This window comes from Pinus tabuliformis, chromosome 9, assembly GCF_031772625.1.
Source record: "Pinus tabuliformis cultivar Carrire ecotype Pingquan chromosome 9, CPIR1, whole genome shotgun sequence".
Classification (NCBI taxonomy): Eukaryota; Viridiplantae; Streptophyta; class Pinopsida; order Pinales; family Pinaceae; genus Pinus; species Pinus tabuliformis.
Window position 1 is genome coordinate 685,747,092 of NC_142307.1, and position 26,612 is coordinate 685,773,703.

Here is a 26,612-nt window from a genome sequence, read left to right on the forward strand (position 1 = left end):
TATAATTAATATTATAAATATTACCAATAAAATAAAATATATCATATTTTTAATTAATATAATTATTTTGTATAATAATTTTAGTTAACATTTAAATAATATATTTTCGCATCATAAATATTTATATAACATATCATTTTTATTTATATAATTTTTATTGAGTTGTAAATTGCATAGCCCTTTGTAAACTATTTTATATTTATGAATCAATGCAATTTTATAATATTGCATTAGTGTCTTTGCAATTAAAGTATGAATTGATTAAATTGTGTTAAAAGAATATATGTTATGCAACTTTAAAATGTACTTTCTTTTGATATAAATTGTATTAAAAGAATACATCCAGGCAACATTGTATATTGATATTTATGGTTGTTAAAAAAAGTTCATTTCCATTAATAATGCACAGAAAAAACTAAGTTTTTTTAGTAACACATTAGTAGCATAGGTATAGTATAGGTATGGTACTATGTTATATTGATATTATGAGTATTTTAATAACGATGCCTAAGTGGTATATATGGTTATAGTATTGTATAAAAATAATTTCCTCGATGGGGTGGTAATAAGGCTCTCAAGTGCAACACGTAATATGATTGACATGCTTGCAACTAGAATGGTGAAGGAGAAGGAAAACATGAAAATGAGAGCCAAGCTCTCCACTTGTCCAGATCCCATCCATGCGTGGCGTCCTTACCACCCTCAACCTCATGCTCATCTACCCTCATCATATCGCTTTAAATGTCGGCATTTGGTGGTAGAGGGGTATGAGTATGGCATTTTGTTTGTTTACTTCTTCCACCTATTGTAGTTTGTTATGGCTTCACTATCCCAAGGAGGATTGCTTATGGAGCGTAATGACTCTAAGATAAGAAAGGCACATTGCACCCAAGAGTACATGATTAGGTTTTTTAATGACTTTGTTAACATGCATGCCATGAAACACACTTGTCTTTCACTAGTTTTTGCACATTCAGTGTTTCTCTCCCACCTATTCGATCCCCTCATGCTTTCACCCCTTTATAAATATATGAGCCTTGTCTTAGGGTGGTGGATTTTAAGCATTGCTTGTTTGAAAGCAGAAGGTTCCCAACTATCGTCTTGTTCCTCGATGCCAAGGTGGGAGCTTAAATATTTGAAGGAAGGCTTGTCTATGCATTACCTAACATCACAATTTGTTTCTTGTATCCAATCTACTCGTTTATGTGTGTCATCTCTCTTTTGTAGTCTCTCTGGTCCCTGCACGTGTCAATTTTTTTTTTTTTTTTTTGAATTGATCGGAGAATCCACAGTAGAATTATTTTCATACCAACGTTTCAAATCCCAAGTGGGATCCATCATTAGGGTAGAAGAATGATGGAACCTTTCAAATGGAAGAACAAACAGTCGGCTAGAACCCTAAATTTTCTTTGTGTTGTCCCTTCACAACACAACGACAAGTCCCTCTTTTGAGTTAGTCACTTGTTACCCACTTCATCACCCCAAATCATTGTCTTTGAGGGTATTTCCTCTAGTTTTCTTGTATTGGTTTGTCGTGTCTGGTACCTTGGTACATTTTCAATCTGGTTTTGATATACTCACGGGTTGGGTTCTAGTCAAAGCTAACTTAAATTTTCTATCATGAATTCATTTTTTTCCTCTACAAAATCTACTCCCGTGGGAGGTTGAATGCACAATCCATTTTTAGTTTCACTATTTTGCGACATACTCTCTTTAGAAATAAATATTACTCTTCCTTTCTATGGTTGATGACACCCTCACTCTCCTTAGTCTCGTCGCTTTTGTAACATTGATTATCGATCGTCGTTGTCTCCTGCTCGCCCCTCCCTTATTTGTCCATAATCCTACTCACTGCTAATACATCACCCCAGGAAATGTTTACCTAACCATCGTGGTGGCACTTCAGGCACATATTCCTTCATCCATGACATCTCTTTGGTTGGGAATCAGTGGCTTATCACTTTAATTCGGTTCCCCTTGAAGTGAGGAATTAGATTATTCACTTAGAGGCAAGGGAGTTTGGGGATCGACTATATTTTTTTGACTCTAAGATCAACGACAACACCTTCAGGTGGACTCTTGACCCAAGAAAATTCAAAAAGATGAGGCTTTATTTCCTCCACTCAGTGTTTGTGCACCATCAACTAGAAACGTTGCTTCACATGGTCATCCATGATAAACAAGTTGACAATTATCAATTATTTGTAGTTAGGAGGAAATCAAGCAAATTCTTTGGGATATTAGATACAATCTTGATGATGTCATGGCCAAATTAACCTAGTTATAGTGTTTTGTGGTGTCAGACTCAGATTTTGGATCTGATACGTAACATGAAACACTAGCAGTCTATAAAAATAACTCAAAATTTGTAGTTGCTAATGAAATCATATTGAGATCAATAGACACAAATTTCCTCTACTCAATCTGTAGAAAGGAAAACATACAATAGAAACACATGCGATCATTCAGTTACAATGAACATAATATTTTTACTCAGGAACCCAATTGGGGAAAACCCCTCCTCTAATTTTAATTATATCAGATGAAAAAAATGATCTATTACAATGACAACTTCAATCCTTGAAGCTCAAACTGCATTGCAATATTAGTCTCATCCTAAATCTTCTCTCACCAACACTTAACCAAAATAGGCCTCCCACTTCCTCCTATTTATTTCCACAATTCTTGCTTCTAAAGAATAGGAAGAGCCCCTAATTTCTTGTGCAATCCCAATATAATTCCTCACCTACTACATGCAAACTTTGTACACAACAATATACAACAACAAATACAATTATGCCTTTTCCCTCTAGTGACTCATCTAGGAAATCCCAATTACATGCATGACTAGGACTATTTTTAGTAAATTTACTACTTAATTGAGAGATCAGTGGGCTAACAAAAATTACAACTACTCAACTAAACTCATACTGACTCTATTCATGACTACAACTCAGCTAACTGAGTTTCACTACTAGATTGCTACATCTTAGCAATCAATTCATGCACAACTCAACATCTTTCCCACAAACTCGAATTGATAGACTTAACTAAGTGACTTGGCCTTGCCACTCCTATTAACTACAACTCAAGCCATCATGTTGATGTGGAAATTTAAATTTATCCATTTGATGAAGGCACAAGTCAAGTAAAGCCTTTTCTTGTTACAATTTAACATAGTCATCAACGTTCCAGCAGGGATCTCGCCCCAAGGAAATTCCAATCCACTCTCTCCAATTTTCATATCAAATTAACAATTTCCCATGGTTTTTTTCATCTCCTTTAACAAACATGTTACTACTAGTTTTTATGTGTTCATTTCGTCATCATGGTTTCTTAGTATGTCATTTTCAAACATTGGTTTTTTGTATGGTTTACTCAGAATACACTCATGCAATGTAACTATATAGGAATAGCCATATCTCCCTAGATTAATCCTTTGTAAGTTTTTTGAACAAGTCTTTGGGAAGTTAATTTTGGTATCTAAGGTCTTTACTAATAGGAATGGTGAATTTTGTATTCACTATTGGGAATATGGGACCCTGGTAGAAATAAGCTATCAATGTAATAACAACTATCAATAATATAATGATATTTATGAAGCTTACCAAAAAAATGGTATAAAAAGACTTTTCGGTTTCATATTATGTTTATTATTATTATTATTATTATTATTATTATTATTATTATGTGAATAATAGTTATCTAGCTATATATATATATATATATATATATATATATATCTATAATGGAAATTTATGTTTAGTAAAATATTTTTTTGTAAGTTTGGCATTGGTGAGGCTACATCATGGTCATGTCCAAGAATAACACTCAAATAGGAGAGGGACTAAACCGGTGACTTAACATTTAAGAGTGCCTTAACAAGGCACCCAATCACCCCATGGACTTAATAAAATATTATAAATATTGACGAGATTGATTATAGTATATGTCTAATTTGTATATTAATATTCAATTCATTTTACAATATGAAAATGCAAAAATATTATAAATATTGATGAGATTGATTATTAGTATATGTCTAGTTTGTATATTAATACTCAATTCATTTTACAATATGAAAATGCAAAAATATTATAAATGTTGATGATTTTGATTATTATTATATGTCTAATCTGTATATTAATATTCAATTCATTTTACAATATGAAAATGCAAAAATATTATAAATATTAATGAGATTGATTATTAATATATTTCTAACTTTTATATTAATATTCAATTATTTTACAATATAAAAACTCAGAACTAAAATAATTATTAAATTTTAATTCAAATTAAAATATCAACCATATTTGTTTATGTATATAAAAAATGATACACTAACATACCAGGAAATTTTAACCAACTTATATACCATATTGTAAAGAAAAATATATATACATATCACCAAATGAATCTCATAGAATAATAATTAGTTTCCTCAGCATCTTAATTTTGTAATAACATGATAAAAAAATAAGAATTCACTGAAATAAAGGTTTTTAACATTTTAGAGATGCATTAAATATATATAATTTAAAAATAGGAGAATACCTTTTATTTTCTAAATCAATCACATTATCATAAGCATAAAATAATATAATAATAAACCAACTAATTGAAAAATAACTTCAATCATATAAAAGTTTTTGAAAAAAGCATAATTATAGTTCTAGTGGCTAGGCTTGTAGAGTTTTAACATTGTTTTATCACTATTCTTTTAGCATACTTTATTTCATCCTTACTTTACGACTAAAATAATTTAATGGCATGTAATAAGATAAAAGAATTAGTTAGTATAATCTAATTAACACATTAATTTATAACATACTTAACTAGCTACTCTTGTTGGTAAACAGTTATACGAAATTGTATGGATAAATTTATGAAATGATTTTTAATAGAGAAGCTCCTCTCTACACTAGTAGGATGTGTATTTTTTCTGTTAATCTATAAAAAAATATAAAATAAGACCATATAAAATTGTTAATTTTTAACCAATTACCACAAAATTAGGTTAATGATGATTTAAAAAAACCTTTTTTAAGAAAAAGTTCAGTGTAAGAATGCAAAGAAAGTTTTAATATTGATGCTAAAAATTATAATAATAACAACAACTAAAAAGCTTAAACAACTGGATAATCTTAATGGGAAATAGGTTTCTAAAGTATAATTGACTATTCCTTAAACAATTGGATAATCTTAATGGGAAATAGGTTTCTTAAGTATAATTGGCTATTCCTTGGCCTTTTATTGCAGTGTTTTAGGGTTTACTTCTTGCACTACCTTCTCATAATTGATAATGTCCTCCTATTTAAATATCATGGATATGTTTTTCCAAACATAATACTTGTTGGTTTGTTTTTCCTTTTTCTTTCCACCTTAGGAAAATTAATTCATAAGAATTTGTTCAAAAGCATATAAAATGATAAAAACAAAAAATTAATGAAAACACATAATTAAATAGAAAATATAAAAATAAGAGTAATTCAATTATTTGTTTTGATGTTGTATCTTACATTTTTGATCATTCTCTACAAAGTCTATTTTTCACTAAAATGTGTGACAAATTTTCACATAAATTATGTTGTATTATATTTTGTTTATTTCAAATGTTTATGTCACTTTATATTTTCAAATAATGTTTAATGGAAAATTAAGCCATTTCATACTTTGGAACATCTTCAAGTTAATGGATATATTGTTATAAATGATTTGCATCTTATGTCTTCCTTTAGGGAAAATAATTGTCTTAGTTCATCATCATTTTTATACTATGTGTTCAAACATCAATATATATATCATAAACTAAATAAATACCATGATTAATGCAGTATATAGGCCTCCATTAATACTTTAATGTACACTCTAGATTCCAAGAAGATTATATGGTTACAAGTCATGAAGAAGATGATTCCACTTTATCACTAAGGGAAGAACAAGAAATTATAAATGACGAGTCTTATCACAATATATGTAAACAATAAGAGGTAATTCATAATCCCATTGAACAATAAGGATATGAAAATGAAGGTAAATCAATTGGGGAACATGCTGGGAATGATTCACTTCATGAAGAACATGACCTTATTGGAAATCACAAGAATCAATAGGAAAATCAAATATGTCATGAATCCATCAAGGAAGATAAGTTGAGCGAAATTAAAGATGAGGTTAAGAAGACAAACCTCAATGATGACAATAACTAAACTTTTATTTCGCCTCCTTCTGAAAACAATGACTTTGAAACTTTCACCTTTCTCCAAACATTTGTTTCATCCTTTAATAATGTAGAAAGGGAAGAGTTTGTTAATGCATTATTTTATGAAGAACAACCTTATGGGTCAACAATTTAAGATTACCTTGATGGAATCCTAGATTTCCAAACCCTTTTTTCCCATCCATGTGAAGTGATGAACTATTCCCCTTTTCAAAATTCTGAACTCTATGATTCATCCTTAGATAATTTTGGAAGGTTGGAATTTAAAGAAGAACTCATAGACCTTCCTTCATGCCATGAAGCATGAAATGGCCTTGATGAGTTTGTTTACATTGGAAGAAACGATTGAGATATAAGATAATTTTACTTTGAAGTGGATCCCATTTATGATATTGACTATGAAGGTGAGGGTGATATTGATAAACTTGTACATAATGAACATTCGAACTTAGATATTTTTTAAATATCTACTAATGCTACCCTTGAAGAAGATGGAATAAATTTTCCCCGTCTTTTGGAAAAGGTTAGTTGTGAGGAAGTTGTCATAGATGTTGAGTGTCCATTACCTTGTATTTTAGAAATTATGGCCTTGACCTATGAGTGCTTTCACACTTTTTTCTTTCTCATTGACTTTTGATTGCTTTCCTCTTGATTTGGATTGTATCATTATATTGTTTTTCATATATCTCAATCAGGGTGGAAAAATTGGAGGAATCAACTTGTAGGATTAGTTTTATTGACATTATCCTATTTGGATAATTAGAGTTTGAAACCTTCTGGGCCATTTTGAGGCCTTAAGTCACTTTTTTATGGATAAAACCTTCCCACCTAAGTTTTACACCCCATGACACTATTTTACGCTCAAATATATTTTCAACAATGTAATCATCACGTCAATTAGGGTTCGTCTACAAAATTTATGCCTCTTGAAAGTTGACCTACCATTCTTGACCCCCATGGTTTTAGAGGATGCCACATTAGTGCTTGTTACTCATCGAAAATGGGCTAGTGACATGGGGAGTTGGAAGAGGACTCTAGAAGGGTCAAATATGTAACTCTAGTTGAAAGTTGAAGGAGTCAAACTTGACCCCTAGTTAGCTATCAGGCTATGTTATAACCAGGCCACTAGAGGGAGAATGAGTTCCATTCATTTTGATTGTATCTTATTCCACAATAAAGAAGAAAAAATGGGAGTGGGAGTGAGAGAGTATAAAAGAGCAAGCTAGTGTTACATAATATCTTATCATGGAAAAGGTCTAAGGTGACTCCATGGAGAGTGCCTTCTCCTTTGTACTTGCTTTATTTATATTCCAAACAAGAAAAAGGAGTAGAGAAACCTCACCTTCTAGTTGGGTTTTTTCCTGTAAGGGTTTGTTAGAGCATATATTGTGTTCATTTTGGTTGGTGTGTGATTATATTTTATTTTTCTTTATTTTCTATATTTTTATCTATTACATGCATAAGTAGAAAACAATAATTAATAAATATGGAATCTAAGGAAATTAACCCTCACAGTCTATATTTTTAGTTTCCTTTTATCAAATATATTGTGACAAAATATCCAATGGAATATCCATGAAAGTTTACAGATCATATTGGTATCATAGAAGGTTTCTTTGGGGAAGTTTAACATAAAGTTGTAAAATCCTAGCAATGGCCAACAAACATATTTGCATAAACCTAATATAGTAGAGGAGAGATTATTAAGGTTGGAAGGATAGGTCATGAATATCACCTACAATATGAACCTCCTTATGGTAACTCTAGAAAATAAGTTTTGAATCAGAGAAAGTGGAGGATCCAACTCAAAGGTCAGATTGAAGGGAAAATTGGGGAAACATGAAGACTTGAAAAAGGAGTCAAGGAAAGAACTTGAAAAAGAGCAGGAAAGTTTGAGTGTTAACAACCATTCATAATCCCTATTAAAGATGGAAGTGAATGTTGACATCATGTTGTACCAACGTGAGATTGATACCATAAAATTGAATCACTAGTCTCAACAATTAGAAGTATGTGTTAACATTTACAACATGGAAGAGGAGTAGAAAATATAATTTTCTAGGTTGAATTTAAAGATTCATGCCCCTAACCTAGCAGGAAATCCATATGGAGACACTTAGTCTAGAGAGTGATCCCCTAGTAACTAAGTCAAAATACTTTCGAACCCTCATAAATTCCCAATTCTACCCTATCAAGTATGTATAGGACCAATGGATTTGAAGAAACTACTTCAGGTAGAGGCAAGGGAAGAGTGTACAGGAGTACGTGATTTAATTCATGAATATAACCATCATGTTAGGTATCTCTCCCAAGAGCCCAAAGGTACTCTTTAAGTTTTTAGGGGGTCTATACAACCATCAATTCAAAAGTAGATGAATTTCTTCAAGTCGAGGATGATGGATGAGGCTTGTGTGTCGACATAACATTTGGAAAACATAGGCTAAAAGAAATGGTAGTCAAGTTTTTCAAAATAGAAAAAGCACCAGGAAGCAACTTCCATGTAAGGGAAGAAGAAGTAGACAAGAGAAGAGGAAAATAATATAGTAGACACTACTCATCAATGCAAGAAAACTATAAATAAATTTAATTATTGCAACATTAATGGCCACACAGAGGAGAAGTGCTATAAATTGCATCCAAAGTTTAACTTGAAGAATTAGAACAAGGAAGAGAAGAAAAATAATATTATTACTACATATTCAAGAAATCATGTGGAAATAAGCTCCGATGTGGATGAGAATATTCTATAACTTAATGTAGAAGGAGGTGAACCCTAGTAGCATTCAACATGAAGAAGAGAATAAGAGGACCAAGCTCTTCCACATTTAGATTTAGGTCAAGAATACCAAGATCGATGCCCTATTTGACTCAAGTTCATAGGCTAATATCATAGCAATAAACCTAGTGAAAAAAATTGGATTGGAGGTTCAATACCATCCTAGCCCATATCCATTGGGATGGGTAAACAAGGATGTAGAAATTAAGGTAACACAATAGTGTAGGATAAAATTTCCTATCAGTGCTAATTTTACTGATTAAGTAGAATTGGATGTAGTAACTCCACTTGATGTATATGGAGTTGTGTTTGGGAGTCCCTAAATGTATATGTCAGACACAATATTTATGTGGATATCCAAATGAAATCACCTCATGAAGGGTGAAAAATCATTCATCATCAATGCACACAAAGGAAGGTCCAAAATTTCATTTGTAAGTGGCAACCAAGCCAAAAAATTAATTAGTTCTAGCAAGAAATAGGTATTATTATATGTAAGAAAAAATTATTCTACTGAGATTGACAAGGGAAAAGGCATCCATGGAAAGGTGTACTAAAGAACAAAACATCAACTGGAAGGGTTGCTACAAGAAAACATGGGAGTGTTCCAGGATACTAAATGGATACCACAGAAGAGAGAAGTGGAGCATTAAATCCAACTATTCTTGGACACTCCATTGCCAAACATTGGGCTATATAGAAAATATGTTTTAGAAGTAGGAAAAGCGAAGAAGAGTTGCAATGACTACTAGAGTGTGGTTTGATTCGACTAATTTTCTCACCTTATATTTCAATAGTTCGGTTAGATGGGTATACTATCAATGTTTTATGGCACTGGCGAGATCTAATTCATACCAAAGAGAGAAAAATAAGGTAGTTTGTTATGTGCGATCTAGCATATATGAAATATTTTCATATATAGAAGTCATGTATAGAAGTTGCGGATATACAGAAGATATGCACATATATGGAATATATGCTTATACAGAAGATGTGTGTATATACAAAAGTTGTGCATATATGCGTACATGCATATCTTCCTTATATGTGTATCTTCTGTATATGTGCATATCTTCCGCATATGTGTAGTTTCCATACATGTGTAGTTTTTGTATATGCGTAGCTTCTGTATATGAACATATCTTCTGTATATACACATATCTTTCAAATATGCATAGCTTCCATACATGCACATATATTTCATATATGTGCAACTTTTGTACATGTGCATCTACTATATATGCGTAACTTCTTGATATGCACATATACAAAAAATATGCACATATACATAAGAAGTGCATATACAAAAGTTGTGCATATACAATAAAAACATGTGCATATATGAAAAAATTTCATATACGGAAGTCATAGATTCTATATGAAAGATATGAGCATATATGGAAGTTGCGCATATACAGAAGCTGTGCATATATGAAAGATACACATATATAGAAGTTGTGCATATATGTGTGTATGTGCACAACTTTGTTTGACTCAAATTTAAAGAAGAAACTATAAGAGAAAAATAATCAACACATTATGGAGATTGATTGTTTAAAAGAATCAATGATGGAGCAATATCATTTTTTGAAACAAGATTATGATGTCTTGTCTCAACAGCTAATTGAGAAGGATGAGGTCATTCAAAAGCTATAAGAGTCTAAGAAGGAACTTAAAATGGAAGTTAGTCTTCTTCAAAAATTTGAGATGGAGATAGTGGATGTTAAGGTGCCAAGCTCTCCTTACACACTTAATGATGTTTATTATCAAAATACTGAAGCTGATGATCATGATGCATCACATGCCTTTGTCATAACCAGTTTTGAAAATCACACTATTGGTATTAGATCCTGATTACTGAGCAAAATGGGATATGTCAGAGGAGGACTTGGGAAGAATGAACAGGGAATTGTTACTCCTATTAACCCTGTAGTGCAGACATCAATAGTAGGTCTTGGATATGATCATGTTGTTGCCTCATCACCAACATCCAACTGTGATGTGCTTGAAGAAAATGCTCCTAATAAACATATTGATGACATAGCTGCTAGTTTCATTCCAGATGAAAATCTTATGGCACCTCACTTTGAGTCTGAAAACAAAAAATTAAGCTATTTGCACATCTTCATCAGAATAAATTACCCAAACACCAACATTATTGATCAACTAGTAGTCCAACATTCAGATTGTTGTCGAAAAGACATGAAAAAATGAATTGTGGACCATTGCCAACCATCGAGATCAGCTGTGGATGGATTGATGAATGGTCCTAACATCATTTGAACCAATGCTTGAAGAATTCATATCACTTTATTGCATCAATTTTTTGTTGTTGATTGCAATTGTTCCCTTAGTTGTGCTTTAGGGGGGGAATTTATTGACAACGAAGACTGTTGATTCTTGCTTCTTTCGTAGTTGTGTTTTAGGGGATATAGTTAGATTGTGACAAAAATCATTATTGTTGCTTTGTTGACAATTATCATATTTTGTGTTTAATCAATGTGATGGTGATAGTGCACAAACAACTTCAGGAGTGGTGTTGTACAACATTTTCTATACTTACATGCCTCATTAGTTGTTTGTTGATTGATGGTGTTGCTTCTATTTGAAGCCCTGTCTTGGTTATTTACAGGAACATAATTTCTCTGCAGTTTTTTTGGAGAAGTTGACAGTGTTTTCCACCCTTGTGCCTCTGCAAAAGTCCTACTTCAAAGATCATCTGACCTCATTGAGGTTTCATGGTTCCCATCTTCAGAGTTTTGGTACTTCAACATTTCCTACTTCTTGATTGGAGTAGGCCTATGTTCTTTCCATTCAATGGATGATTATGGGATCTACAATTTCAACTCCATGAAAATTTGAGCATTGACATCTTTCTCTCTTTTTTGTGGGGGAGTTTTCTCCTATATGTTTTTCTCTCTTTCTTTGCTTATGAGAATTTTTCATGGGTACCTAATCAGTCATTGTTTCCAAGATATATTCTTTATTTATTTTTTAGTTACTCCCTATGTTTCGCTTAAGGGGGGTGTCAGAGTTGGTTTTTCCAATGCTTCATTTCCCTATGAGATAAATATGTTGAGCTGTAAGCTCACATAGGGACTTGCATTTGTCAATTTCTCATCGTTATCCTTAAGAACCACTCGACCTCCTCCATTGCTATATAATGGAGATCTTCTATGTACTTTTACATAACATTATGAGTAATATAATACTCTTACAGGTAGCAATGCTCGATCGTGGGAAGATAAGAGGTATGAATAGAATAAGGAAAGTAAAATTGCTTTAGTGAAAAAAAAAATACATTCAATTACATCTTCGTATCATAAATGAAAAATCAATGGAGTGACTACTAAGTCTACGAAGGCATACATATTCTACCCCCTCTAGTTTTTAATCTATGACCTTATATGAGAAAACACATGCTCTTAACCATTAGGCCCACTCAAGTTATATAACAACTAATAATAATGGAAATTACTAATGACAATAAAATTAGTAAAAACATAAGACAATATGATTTGTAGAAGTTAAAAGAGCGAAAACTACACACATTCTAAAAATTCAAATTTAATATTTCATCAATTATATAATTAAATAATATAGGAATCTTAAAAAAAAACCAAACCTTAGTAAAATCATATTTGATAATTTTCAAACATCTACTTAAATACAATACAATCTCACACTATGGAAGCTTTCTAATCTCATTAGGGATCACCACTTCAAATTACATCCCCAAACATTGAGATAATTTAGATTTTTAATTCACATAAAATTGTGGGTACTTCCTAAATCAATCAACACTATTACCTTTTTCTTCTTGATATGTCCTTCTATCTTGATGGTTTGAGGAGTGGTAATTCCAGCCAATGCATTACAAGATATGGTCCGATTCATTTCTTCTTTATCTAGGCTTTGTTCCTGGAGTATATCCTCTTCTTTTGGCCTTTCTTGTTCCTTTTCTTCTTCCTCTTCACAATCTATGTAGAATAATTTCTTCTCAGCACACTTATGACCTATAGCGTATTTTCTATCACAACCCTAACAAAGCCCTTTTGCTCTTTTTTCTTCCAATTGTTGTGGTGTCAACCTTATAGGTTGTGGAAGGCTAGGGGCAACAACACATCCATCTTGATAGTTGTGAGTGGTAGGCTTCCTGGTTGCCATAATTTTGCTTTCCGTTTTTCTTGCTAACCTGAATGCCTTCTCCAATGAATCAAGTTCCCAAAGGCGAACATCATGTTGGATATTCTCCTTTAAAGTCCCTATGAACACATCAATCCTATGCTCCTCTAGAATATTTTTTACCCTTATGTTCAATTTTTAGAACTCCTCAATGTGCTCCATCATTGAACCCTTTTGTTTGAGACTTATCAATTGGCTAAAAAAAGTGTTGCTTTTTGTATCCTCATAATGTGTTGTCATTTCTTTCATAAAAATTAGCCAAGTGACAATTTGTTTACAAGAGCAAAGCCATTGATACCATACAAACTGATTTGGTTCCAAATATAAAGTTGCAATACATACCTTTTGTGTGTTTTGCACATTATTGTGATCGAAAAATTGCTTCATCTGTAGTATCCATGTTGTGAGATCCTTTCCATCAAACTTCCTCATATCAATTTTTGGAATATGGTGGGTCTTCTATCCAACATTAGAGTCTATGAAATCATGATTAACATTTCTTTTGTTCTCATCATGAGTTCATTTTACTACCCTTTCACCATTAGTGACCATTTCTTGTGGCAACTTATTCAAATTTATCTTCAATTCTTCCATCTTATCATCTATGCCATCCATCTTAGCGTCCATGCCATTCATCTTAGATTCCATGCCATTCTTTAAACCATCCATATTAGCTTCGATGCCATACATCTTAGCTTCTACATCTTTCTTTAAACCATCCATCTTAGATTCTATTACTTTTTGTTCAAGTGACATTTGTTGCACTTGGTCTCATAATTTTGATATATCATGTTGCATTTCTTCCTCTTCTTCATGAGTCATGCTAGAGCTTTCAAGTTTCTTACTAGGTTTTTGAATTTCTTTCCTCGGGGCATCAATTACCGATAATAATTCTTTACTATGCCCTTTGAATTCCTTCAAACTAATTTTTCAAACCAAGCTTATGCAAAATTAAAAAAAAAAACTACACACCTTTTTTCACTTTGTAGGAGTTCAATATTGAATCTGATGTATCTATGTAATTGCGGATAATCCAGTTCTAAAATTGCGACCTACAGTATCCTTCTATGTCCTCTTTCCAATGCCACCAGTCTAATCGAATTTAGATTCTTCAAGGCGGGGTTATGCACAATCTCCCAAGATGACCTGATTATAAACCTTTCCAGAAGAGTGAACTTGTAAGAAGTGCCACGTGTCATTGTTTTGACCTTAGTATCTGAAAATATACACAAGAAACTATAGTCTATCCTCTTTCTGTAACTTCTTATGAAATTTCAATCTGACGCTTAAAAAAAAAGTTATGATGATTTTCCCTAGGTCACCTGTTTAGAATGAAATTCGGGAGTCTGCAAAAAGGCCAACCTCCTCAAAACATATCTCCACAAATATAGCTCAAAACGCTTTGAAATTCAGACCCGAGGTTCATAACAATTTCATCCCAAATGGTTTTTTTTTTTAGCATTTGAAACGTCACAGAAGAAAAGTTATAGCGCAAATGCCACGATGACCTATTTGGAGTAGTGAAACCATATAATCCAAAGCTCTGATACCAAATGTTATGAAACCAGCTCACAAAAAGATAGAAAAGATAGATCAACGCCTTAGAATTCAGCCTCTTCGAGGGGGAAACATCCTTTAAATTACACAAATGAATAATTCTTCGATGATTCAATGACAAAACCTCCTTTCTATATATAGGAATCTAAGGGGTCACAATATAACCAAGCCGATCTAAAAATAATAATATAAAGGCACAATAATAACAATAGAGGGATTCTATGGGGCACAGTAATAACAATATGGGGACAATAGGGGCACAACAATATTAATAAGGGATACAACTACAATAGTAATGGAGGCATCACTAATATTATAGGGACCTAACACTATCATGTTACCCAGTGTGAATCAATCTTACCCAAGCGGGATTCTAACAATGGAGGGATATTACATGCTCCTCCCCTTTTATGAACACCGTCCTCGGTGTTTGTTGTTCCGTTTCTTTTCCTTGAAACCTTGTTGAATACTTTTCTTCCTCTCATCTTTTTTCTCTCGTGTATCCTCTTCAGAAGTAAAGGCTTTCATTGTATTTATCTTGAACCACAACTCATTTGTGCAGCTAGATCTCTTTTTGGTTTAAGATATAATTGGTTCTAACAGAAAGTCTCCTTTGGCTCTACAATCATCAAATTTTTTTCATTTGGTGAGGCAACTGATATTTTTCATTTGGTGTGACGACTGAGCTAAGAAACACCTACTCTTACATTGATTCCATGCTCTTTTCCCAGCACACTTGCATACATGTTGAGTATATGTTTCATAATTCCGATATGCATTCTACATCCTATCCACATGAATCCAATAAACTCAGCACCATTAACAAATTACTACAATAGGCCCAATGGTCATGCCTATTGACAAAAATATTGTTTTCTTATAACTTCAAAATTGTACATTTCTTTTCAAACTCTCATATGAAGATAACAATTATCGAAAAACTATTTGTATCATGTTATAAATTAAATATCATTTTATCATTGGTGCATATACTATCTTAAATATTTTTATGACCAATAGGTCATATTTAAAATGTCCTAAAAGTGGACTCAACTATGCTCGTCCTTGACAGTTTTTCCTAGTTGCTCATGGTCACCAACAAGTATCTTGATTTTAACAATTTTCAACATAATATGTATGACACATTTTTCCCTTTCCTCATTCAACACTACAGGTTCCTAATTCAGATTTTTTTCTTTTATTTTAGATTGATCCATTTGTATCATCACTGCTAATTCAAGATTTATTAGCTTTTGTTAACGCTAAGGTAACTTGTAGTCCTTATTCTAGTATCCTCACATCCCTTACACAAATATCTTGCAGATTTAAGTGTAGGATATCCTACTCATGGCTCTTATATTCTGTGGATTTTGTTTCGAAGTGACCTTAATGAAGTCATCCCTTGTCATGTTGCCACTTGTTGTCTTGGTAATATAATTATGACACTCCACACTCCTATTATTTTAGTATTCATATATTGCAATCTATAATGGTAATCCACCAGGAAATTATTCTTGACTTCCTGAATCGAGGAGGTCATCCATTTCAACTATTTTCTTTCTGGATAACTATATATTTTTTCAGAGTATTATTAGTTGTTTACAACAATTTCATTCAAAACAACCTTAAGGGTTTAATTCTTCACCATACAAGTAATAAATTTATCATACCTATGATTTAAACCTTTATTTGCTTGATGGTAGTATTTTTATTGCATCCATATGCTTAGTAATTATGTCTATTTTCTTTCTAACCATGTGTATTGTAATTGTATCTTCTTATAGCGTTAACTTTTGCTTTCACAATCAGAGTATCACCTATGATACATCCTTTTATGGGATCATGAGAATCACATAAAGGCATAGTCGATTTGAGGTCCCAATCACTCTCTTTTTCATTAAATATATGTTCCATTTCTTTCTTACAGGTGATCTTAAGTTGGATATGACTAAAAACATCCATGGTGAAATCAGCATATACACTCCAACCACTTCATAATGTTGTAGAATATTCCACATCTATGAAAAAGGACAACTCATCTACATCTTTCCATTTAGGAAATATTAATAGATGCCATTTGTAACCTCCCTCAGAGTACTACTTTTTCTTACAGCTAGAGAAATGTTCAATTTCCCAAGTAAACCTAGAATTGTCAAAGTGAGTATTCACCATGACTTGACTCTCCATTTCTCGACGGCTTTCTTTCTCATTTCAAACCCATTAACAAAGCTGAAGAATCTTAGAAACTAGAAAGTGGTACGAAATACAGAGGTTCTTTGAAGTCTAGGTTAATTGCATTAACCCTCATGCAAGTATTGGGTTTCTCTTAATAACAAGGAAACAATTTTAGTTTTGGGCATTTGCCCTGAAATTGTACTAGGGATTAGCATCCCACAACATCCCTATCACCTTCCTCAATGATGGCATGACACTTGTGCAAAGGGTTCTTACTTTCAGAACCGTGCTCCTATTCTTGTCAAAGAAACCAACAAACTTGAGATGCAACCCTTTTGGTTACTAGCTCCAATATCAACACTCCCAACACTCCAAATATAGAAGTCACTTATTGGTTCACTTGGAGGTTGGAGCGTGTAGGCATACTCCAATCCTAAAGGTATTTCGATGACCATATTATTTTAATAAAGATTCGCGCACCCTGGCGGGATTAGACTTATGTATACAATGGTCGAGGCATGTATAATTTAACTGAGTCCTATCCTTACTTATGTATTTGACATATTGATCATAAGTCTTATTGGACTATTTTCCGATATTATATATTTTTTTGAACAATGCATGTGTTTACTCAAGTTCAAAAAGGTCAAAGCATTTATTGTTGAGGCTCAAACCCTAGATGTAAAAGCAAGTGCTACACAAAAATGTTGGCTAATAAAAAAGAAGACAAGAATCAAAAGGTTTGAGGCTTCTTCTTTAATAGACACTTCTCATGAGTTGTGATAAAAAAATCCCAAATGTTACAGTATTTAAATGGAATCCTCCTTTACTGGGAAATCTATAGTTGCAATTTTTATCTCTTCTCAAGATTTGCATCAAAAGTAGACTAGGATAGGGATGCAGTGTTGTTTTGCACCAATTTTTTGAAAAACTAACATTTGAATCACACTTGTCTGAAATCAAAATGCTCATTAATTATTTCCTTTCTCATTCCGCTAGTGATCAAGTCAAGAGAAACCACATGCTCTACAATTCAGGTGGAGGCAGATATACATTTACTTCATGGGTTTCATTATGCAATGCTCATACCCACATGAAAGAGAGCCAATTACACACTAGCATGGATTCAACTTAAATTCCAATCTATTAAGTGCCAAGGGATTCACAACTCAATCTTATTTTATTCCTCCCAGTGCTGAATAGTTCTAAATTTAAGATGCATGTGCCAGTTTATATTTTATATGGCTACGAAAGGTCCATACAATATCATTTCAAATCATATGCATCATTTTTGTCTCACTCATAATAATTCAAACAAAATTTTATGTTAAATATTTTTAAAAAATGCCCATTATTATATTCGTTTCCAAAACCATGCTATGGAAAATGACATAAGCCATAAAATATCAATACAGGCCTTAGGTCAGAAAGGCCTTCTCAATAGAAGGTTAACCAGAACCCATGAAGTGAGTCCATTAAAAAGGAGATAACTGAAAATCCTTCAAGACTCCAAGAAAACATTGTTTGCTATCATGCATCTCTTGACATCGAGGTATGATCCTTGATTGGTTGTCAGAGAACCTTTTCTCTTAACTACACACACATTAGAGGGATTTATTCACTTTTTTTCAGTAACTTCATTTCACCAAGGAGAACTTCCTATTCATAATAAGGTTTCTTAAGTATATAAAAGAAAATTTTACACATAGAATAACTCTTAATGTCTCATTAACAATAAAATTTTTCATGCACATTATCAAACAAGTGACGAAGATACTTCAACGGTTGTACTCACACTCCCTCATTTCTAGGCTTACGATAATGCCCATTAGGCCCGAGGGTTGAGCCTAATATTTGATAACACTTGTCATGGACCTCTACGTCACTCCATTTCTTTTTCCATTTGTATATATACACTTATAACTATTTCCAATCTTATTTACTTGGTGTTATGATAGCCATTATGTTAATACTTGTTGTCAAATATCTCATAGGAACTCGACCCTTTGGGCCAAGTTATATATATTCTTCTCCTTTCTTTTATCATAGCCTATACAAGAGCTTCTTAGATATACTAGAATTCATTGGGTTGTGTAGCTACTCTTGAACCTATCCCCCGCTTGGATAGACTAGGTATAATGCACATGTTCCCTACCCATAGGGGTAATTTGTAACTATATCATTAATCATTCAATCTGCATACTTTGGTGAATACCCTACAATTTTTATATTAATGGCATGGGTGGATATGGCGCATGCTAAGACCTTCCAACTTGGACTTAAGACTTACAACCTTAATATTGATTTCACATTGGTTTCTACGACGCAAGTGCCTTTCCCACACACCATGTAATTTATTAAAGCCACCATGTCACTTATTCAATAATGCCTTAGTACCATAGTCAATAATAAAAAAAAATTGTTAAACCTTTAAGGGGGATATGCCTGGGCGGTGTGCTACGAGTCATTTTTTCCTCATCACCTCTTCCACTTGCGATTCACATGGGTATGACTGGGAAAGAGGTTGGGTTGCGTTAAATAGTCTCAATTACTTGAAATAATCCAACGGTGGTGACTCCCTCTCCTTGAACCCTAACCCTTATCCTTTCGAGATACTTTGATCTGCTTGCGTGACAACACTTCCCTATTTTCTTTTCAGGGCTTGTTTTTTATCAGTTCCAACCTGTGGTTGCTTGGAATGAGAACAACTGATATCATTGTGGAGAATTATGTCATCCTCTCACCGATGCAGGGCTTCTACCATAGTCTTGTGTTCACTAATATTACTTGTTTAAATGGCATTGTGATTTTATGATCAGGGTCACTTAAAGTCTTCTCTCTACAGTACTTAAGCTTTTCACAAGTGATTTTCTCCTTTCCTTGCTTGCTAAATGGATTCATTTACCAACTATGGTGGTTATTCTTCTAACTTTTATTGCTAATGGGTTTTATTCCCTCTCCTCCAGCGACTCTTTGCAACTTCAAAATTCGATATTCTCCCTTGCAACATTTTTGTTGGCTATCCTTGGTAAATATAGTATCCATGCCACTATATTTTCATAATCCAGATGCATTCATGTTGTTTCTATGTTCGATGATTACCCTCACTGTGACAATTCCTCTGCGAACGGGTATATGGAATTCGATGGTCAGGACTGTATTAATATTTTGATTCCCATCCCATCGAAGTCGCACTGGGTAACTTTAAATTTTATTTGTTCAACATCACTTGGGTATCACTTGCTTCCCTCCTTCCTAAGCATATTAGCCGTAGAATAGACCTTTTATTTAAGTTCTCTATTGTTCTCCCTGGGGGTTTACTCAATTGTTTTCTTACCTGCAAACCTTCAGCATTCATCCCTACATCTAGGGGATCTCACTTCTATTGCTACACCTATAGTGGATTTTGAAAGTAGGGTTTACTGTATATACCCTATTGCACTACGATCCAGAAGTGGCTCACCAATTTAAGAGTATCAATGTGACTGTGGTCTAAATTCCTCTTTTCCCTTTTCGAGAACCTTCCTTACCATCTAGATTGGATTTCGTGGTCGAACTTCTCAAGGAATGTATTTTCCTTGGAAATTCCCAACCCTTTATACGACCAACTCATGCTTCCTTTGTTCATACGCATTATAATTGCTACATAATAATGTTACTCCTTATTTTTCGTTGATGCAAGGTTCCTACAGGAGGCCGAGAGTATACTCTTTACGAAATCTACCCCAACTTCCTTTACTTTGAAGTTCTATTATATGCCCGCTATTAACCTTTGTGGTCATTTCCTCAGTTTCATTTTGTTTATGGCAGACTTTTAGGCGCAAGCTCCTGGGTACCCTTCAATATGCAGGGTAATGTTCCTCCTTGCTTGGTCTTTTTTTTTTCCTATCAGGTACTAATATTTACCTTTGCTGATTCTTGTTGGTTTATTATTTGTCTATAGGTTTCCCCACTCGCCAGTTTCCAAATTCTTAATGGTTAACCTTCTTGTAAGGTGATTTGACATTGCTGACAATCTCCTCCATACCTGAATGCCTCCAAGTCAGTTTCTCTAGCCAACCGAAAGATGTTAAGTGTAAATACCTATAAAGGTTTCTACATACTCGCTTCATAATATTTGCAAAGTCCAAGGGTGTTAGAAGCATTGGAGAATTAGTCTCAGTTTCCCTTTCCAATGGTTTTGTTAATTACTTTGTTTCGTTTCCTTTTGGGATGCATATTCACTTTTAGTATATAGATTAACTTCAGCTTTATTCTATAGTGACCCCAGGGTTTTCATTCTATTTCTGTAATGTACAACCCTTGTATTAATACTTTTGGCTTATTACATTTAGTGTATTTTATTTGACCTCGGTTTATGGATCTATTGAGACTATTATAAAGATTTTATCTCTGTAACTCACCAAATTTTCTTATTGTGTTGCTAGATCTCAACTGTGCTCACACAATAGTGTAATATTTGAATTTTTGGATTCATGAGTTACTTAGTTTTCTTAATGCACATTTCAATTGTCACTGTAGCTTTGCAACCTATCCGAACTTTTCATTTATCAGGATTATATTGAGGGGTGCTCTAATATAATGGTCCCCACTATACCCCTTCTGGGTTATATCTCCCTACAACAATGTTCTTTAAAATTCTATAATTATATTATTGTCTTGAGATTAGGTAGCTTTACTATGTTGAATGTATCATTTCTAAGAAAGGTTCCATCAATTCATTTTTCAATATAGCTATATCTGCCTAAAAAATTTTCTGCCATGTTTATTCCTATATTAATCCAAATTTACATTTACCTCATTCTTAGTTAATCCTTAACTATACCCAAGCAACCTTTTCACAAGGTTTCTCATGAAGTAATGCAATAAATTTTTTTTTGCAACGTACTGTTCCTACTCAAACCTTCTTCTAAGACGATAATTTTGGTTGAATAAACTAATACATATCAGAGTCCCTATCGACCATTCTAACCGAAGGAAAGATAGGATTGTCTCATTCATTCTAGGTTGTGGTCAATTTGTGCATCTCGCAAATAATTTCTCTATCATCTTCCTAGTGCAATTAGAAGTTTTAATAGTTATGTTTATAAATTTATAACAAAACTAACTTATGTAGATCTATGTTTCTCCTAATGGTGTAATCCAACTTGAATTTACATGCATGCTGCTTGTATTCAACCCACTGAGGATAAATTTGTTAGTTATAATAGTTTAATTGAACATTTCTCATGGGAAACAAATCATTAATCTTGGTATCTAATCTGTACAAATTTCTCATCTTGTATTTCTACATTCGGTGTAACAAGACTTATATACAGATACATTCTATACTCATAATCCTGTACTGAATTGAGTTGTTTTCCTATCCCGCTCATAGGAAATGTAAACAAAGTATACTTGCCTATAGCTAATATTGTATAGAATATTAGTATCCATTTCTAGAAAACACAGTAGTATTGTCACTGAAACTCATAGCTTATGGTTGTCTCTTCCTAAGTTAGTATCATAACCTATTATGAATTTCCTTCCTAAAATAAAAATTCACAACACCAAGGCAATTTCAAATTGGATTATGAAGCTCAGCATAATAACTAATCACTTAGTCTCTATTATGCTCAAGTTAATAAATGTTAACATACTAATAACAATTCATCTATAGGGTAGCCATGCATTCGATTTCATCTATAAAAATAACTTGTGAGTTTATTCAAGTAATGAAGAGTTATTAACATAAGAGCAAATGAAACCCAAGAAACATGTAACACAATTAATTCAAACCAGCTTGACCAATATGTGGTCACTTGGAAATCGAACACCACCACCCAACCAAGAACTGATTTTCTCCAGTTCACCCATGAGCTGAGTCTGCTTGCCCAAGATTCAACAACCTCTGTGATTCCCTCAACAAATATTTAATACATGTCTTTCATGATAAATTTTCATTTTAGTGGTGTCCCGCTTGTGGATATTCTTATCCACTTGCCTAGGATTTAATTATAAAACCTCACATTTCTCTCCCGCGATGCTTTCATGTTTTTTCCAAGCTTAACATCTTTCTAGAGCTAAGCAACCTAATAGATATTTATCTCCCATACATTAAGCTTATTTAGAATTTAATCTAGAATTCTTATCATAAAGACTTATCCATTCGTGTTCACCAATGGAATTTTATTTGGCAAGAGTCTCAATTCTAGGTGTTTTGTTTCCAAGAACATAGATTCCACTTATTATTTATTATTCATTTACATAATGTTTTTCATGGTTTATGTTACCCAATGCAATTCAATCTTACCCAAACAAGATTCTAACAATGGAAAGATATTACACCTAATATTTATTTTGTTATGAATTAAATTTAAATATAGTAATAAAATCGGTATTTTAATTTATATAATAAAAAAAACTAATTTATAATTACTATTAATATATTATTTATTTTAATATTTTAATATTATTTATATATCATAATTTCTTTTATCTAAGTTTTTTTTATAATTTTATTTTTATATGAATTTAAAAAATATTTTAGAGTCTACCCATATACCTAAAGTCTACCTATATTGAGTTGTTTGATAGTGAACGATTTCAATGAAAGTCGCTTTGCATTTATTGAAATAAGGATAACCTTTTTCTACCTATACTGTTTTGGGTTGTTTGATAGTGAACAATTTCATTGAAAGTGGCTTTACACTTGTTGAAATAAGGATAACCTTTTCTTGTCCGTTCTTACTCTCCCTTTCTCTCACTGACTCCAAAAAGTTATCGTTTGCTTGCTGTAAGTTATCGTTTGTCCGTGATTTTAAAGAGAACAGAAAGCAATGTGCAAGTCAAACATTCATTAACGTCCTTCAACGTCAACTCTCCAACTTTGTGATTCATGTGGAAGACAACATCACTGTGAATTTTTGATTCATGTAGAAGATAACATCAATGCGAATTGGTGATTCATGTAGAAGACAATTTGGGGTTCAATGTAAAAATCACATTTAGAGGACCCTCCAATGAACCTAAGTCATACTGAATTTTATCATCTCGCGGTGAATGAATGGTGGCTTTGCTTATGAGGAGAGCCTTCATACATTTCCTTTAATTTCAGTCCGATAGACATCTCTTTCTGTCATTGTTTGCTGCTTCTTGTTATATTCATAAGCTGCCCTCCTGTATTTTTTTAATAATTCATGCTCTCTTCTAGTATACTCTAATTTCATCTGATATGAAGCTTTGATCTCACTTGCTGTTGCTCCAAGCAATGGATACTTTAACCGGAGCCGCAGGCAATACCATTGGCAGCGCTATGATTGTTCCGATCACCCAACTTATCCAAGAGATAGACGATATATTTCATTTGGAAGACAACCGTGAGCTTCTGGAAGAGCAGTTATATCGTATGAAGAGCCTCTTGCTTGATATTAGCTCTCAGTTCCAACATCAGCAGAGGGAGGCACCGGATTCTCTGAAGAATTGTTTGCTAAGGATGCAACGCAAAGTTGGAGAGGCCAGAGAGTTGATCCATCGCTCACAACGCCCCTGGCTACAGCAGTGTATTGACTGCCTCTTTTGCAAGCCCAAAGTCTTTAAGCAAATCCGAGAGTGGAACAGTACCATTCGTGACCTCCATGATCAGTTTCGGACCGATTTTTCCGTGTTTTGCAGTGCTCAACAGATTGTGTCCGCGGCACCACAACAGGCAGACGCACTACTTCAGGACGAACCTGACACCGGATTGGTCGGGTCGGAAATTAAATCTGCGGAGACTCAGCTACAGAGTTGGGTCTCAGAAGATCCAAATGTTGACGTAGTTGGTGTCTACGGTATGGGTGGTGTTGGAAAAACAACGTTGGTTAAAAAGGTCTACAACACCTACAAGGTTAGCAGTGTTTTTGATCATGTCATTTGGGCTACAGTTGCTCAATTTTCAATTCTGCAAATACAAAATGATATTGCTTCTGCAATTAATTTAGATCTGAGCAACTGTTCCGGTGATATGAGGAAGATGAAGTTGTGTGCATATTTGAAGACCAAGAAATTCTTTTTGGTTTTAGACGACATGTGGAGGGCACTCTCTCTGAAAGAATTGGGGGTGCAGTTTGGCAAGAACAAAGGGAGCAAACTTGTATTCACAACTCGAAATAGAGATATGATTCAAGAAATGAATGCAAAACAGGTCACGGAAATACAACCCTTACGAAGAGAGGAGGCCTGGGAGTTGTTTTTAAAAGTAGCTTTCGAAGACGGCCATGTTCCGAAGAATATAGAGAATATTGCGCGCCAGGTAGCCGAGGAGTGTAAAGGGTTGCCGTTGGCAATAAATGTAATAGCCTCAACAATGATACGCAACGCAGCTGTAGATGATTGGGAGCTTGCCTTAAATCAAATGCAAAAAGTGGATTTAAATTTTCCAATCACCCATCCTCGAATTAGTGGAGAATTGTATCAGCGATTGAGATGGAGTTACGACAGTCTGCCCGATGCTAACTTGAAAAACTGTTTCCTTCTCTTTGCCATGTTTACTGAAGATGCTGCTATACCAGTGGAAGCGATGGCGCAACTATGGATCGCAGAAGGCCTCGTTAAAACCAAAGAAGATTCCAACTATGGCTATGTCTTAAAGACGGCGGAGAGCTATGTAAAGTTACTTGCAAATCGCAGCTTGTTCCAGGTGGAAGAGGGTGTTATCAATGTCCATGATGTCCTCCATGACATGGCTATTTATATTGCAGAAAATGAGGAGAATTGTGTATTGAGGGCACGTCAAAGTCTTCAACATTTCCCTGACATCCCAGGTTCAGAAAATTGCAGGCGAATATCAGTTTTGGGCAATGATATTAAGTCTTTGCCAGCAAAGGAGTTGAGATGTCCCAAGCTAGTTTCTTTATACGTGGGAGAAAATGAGGGATTGAAAGAAATTCCAGAAGCATTTTTACTGAACCTCACCTCTTTGAGGGTATTAGACTTTCATGGCACGGCCATACGATCACTGCCAACATCATTGTGGCAATTGACACACCTCGAATTTCTGTTTTTGGGTTTCAGTGAGATTGAAGATATACCTGAAGAAATAGGTAATCTTTCACATCTTCAATTTTTGTATCTTAACTTCTGTAAAAATCTAAAATCGTTGCCTTCTAGACTAGGAGAACTTCAAAATCTGAAGTATCTAAATCTTCACGGTTGTAATTCGATAAAAATCCCTGATGAGATTAGAAAGCTTCCGCACTGTGAGATTGTGGTTAAAAACGAGGAAGAGAGGTAACTCACTCAGTGTAAGTTATAAATATGTTTTTATGAGATGAGTTTTCAATATTAAGATTTGTTTTTAATTCATAATTATGTAAATATGTAATATATGTAATGAATTTTAAATTGCACTTTATTTAAGTTTTTGCTTTTGCCATATTTTGTGTTTTGAAATTTTCATGATTAATTATACTAGTTGGTTTGAAACATATAAACTGAAATTTTTTTTTATTTTTTAAAAATTTTTAATTTGTAATTTAATTTAATATATAATATATAAAATTTTAAAATTTATTAATATTGTTTATAATGTTATTTAAAATTTTGAAAAGAAATGGTAAATATTTTGAAAATTCTAAACTTTCAAGTAAATATCACTTATATTGAAAAAAATGTTACAATACTTGAAATATCACTTATATTAAAAAAATTTGTTCCAATAAATATAAAAAATAATCA

The 26,612-nt window shown here is 33.3% G+C and overlaps 1 protein-coding gene across 1 annotated transcript; it reads left to right on the forward strand.

The window, feature by feature from the left end:
* The first annotated feature begins 24,165 nt into the window (after nt 1–24,165).
* On the forward strand, nt 24,166–26,169 carry LOC149150520 (disease resistance protein RPS5-like). Its single transcript, XM_089442842.1, has one exon. The coding sequence runs from the start codon at nt 24,166–24,168 to the stop codon at nt 26,167–26,169; it is 2,004 nt and encodes a 667-aa protein (XP_089298968.1).
* Nucleotides 26,170–26,612: the final 443 nt, after the last annotated feature.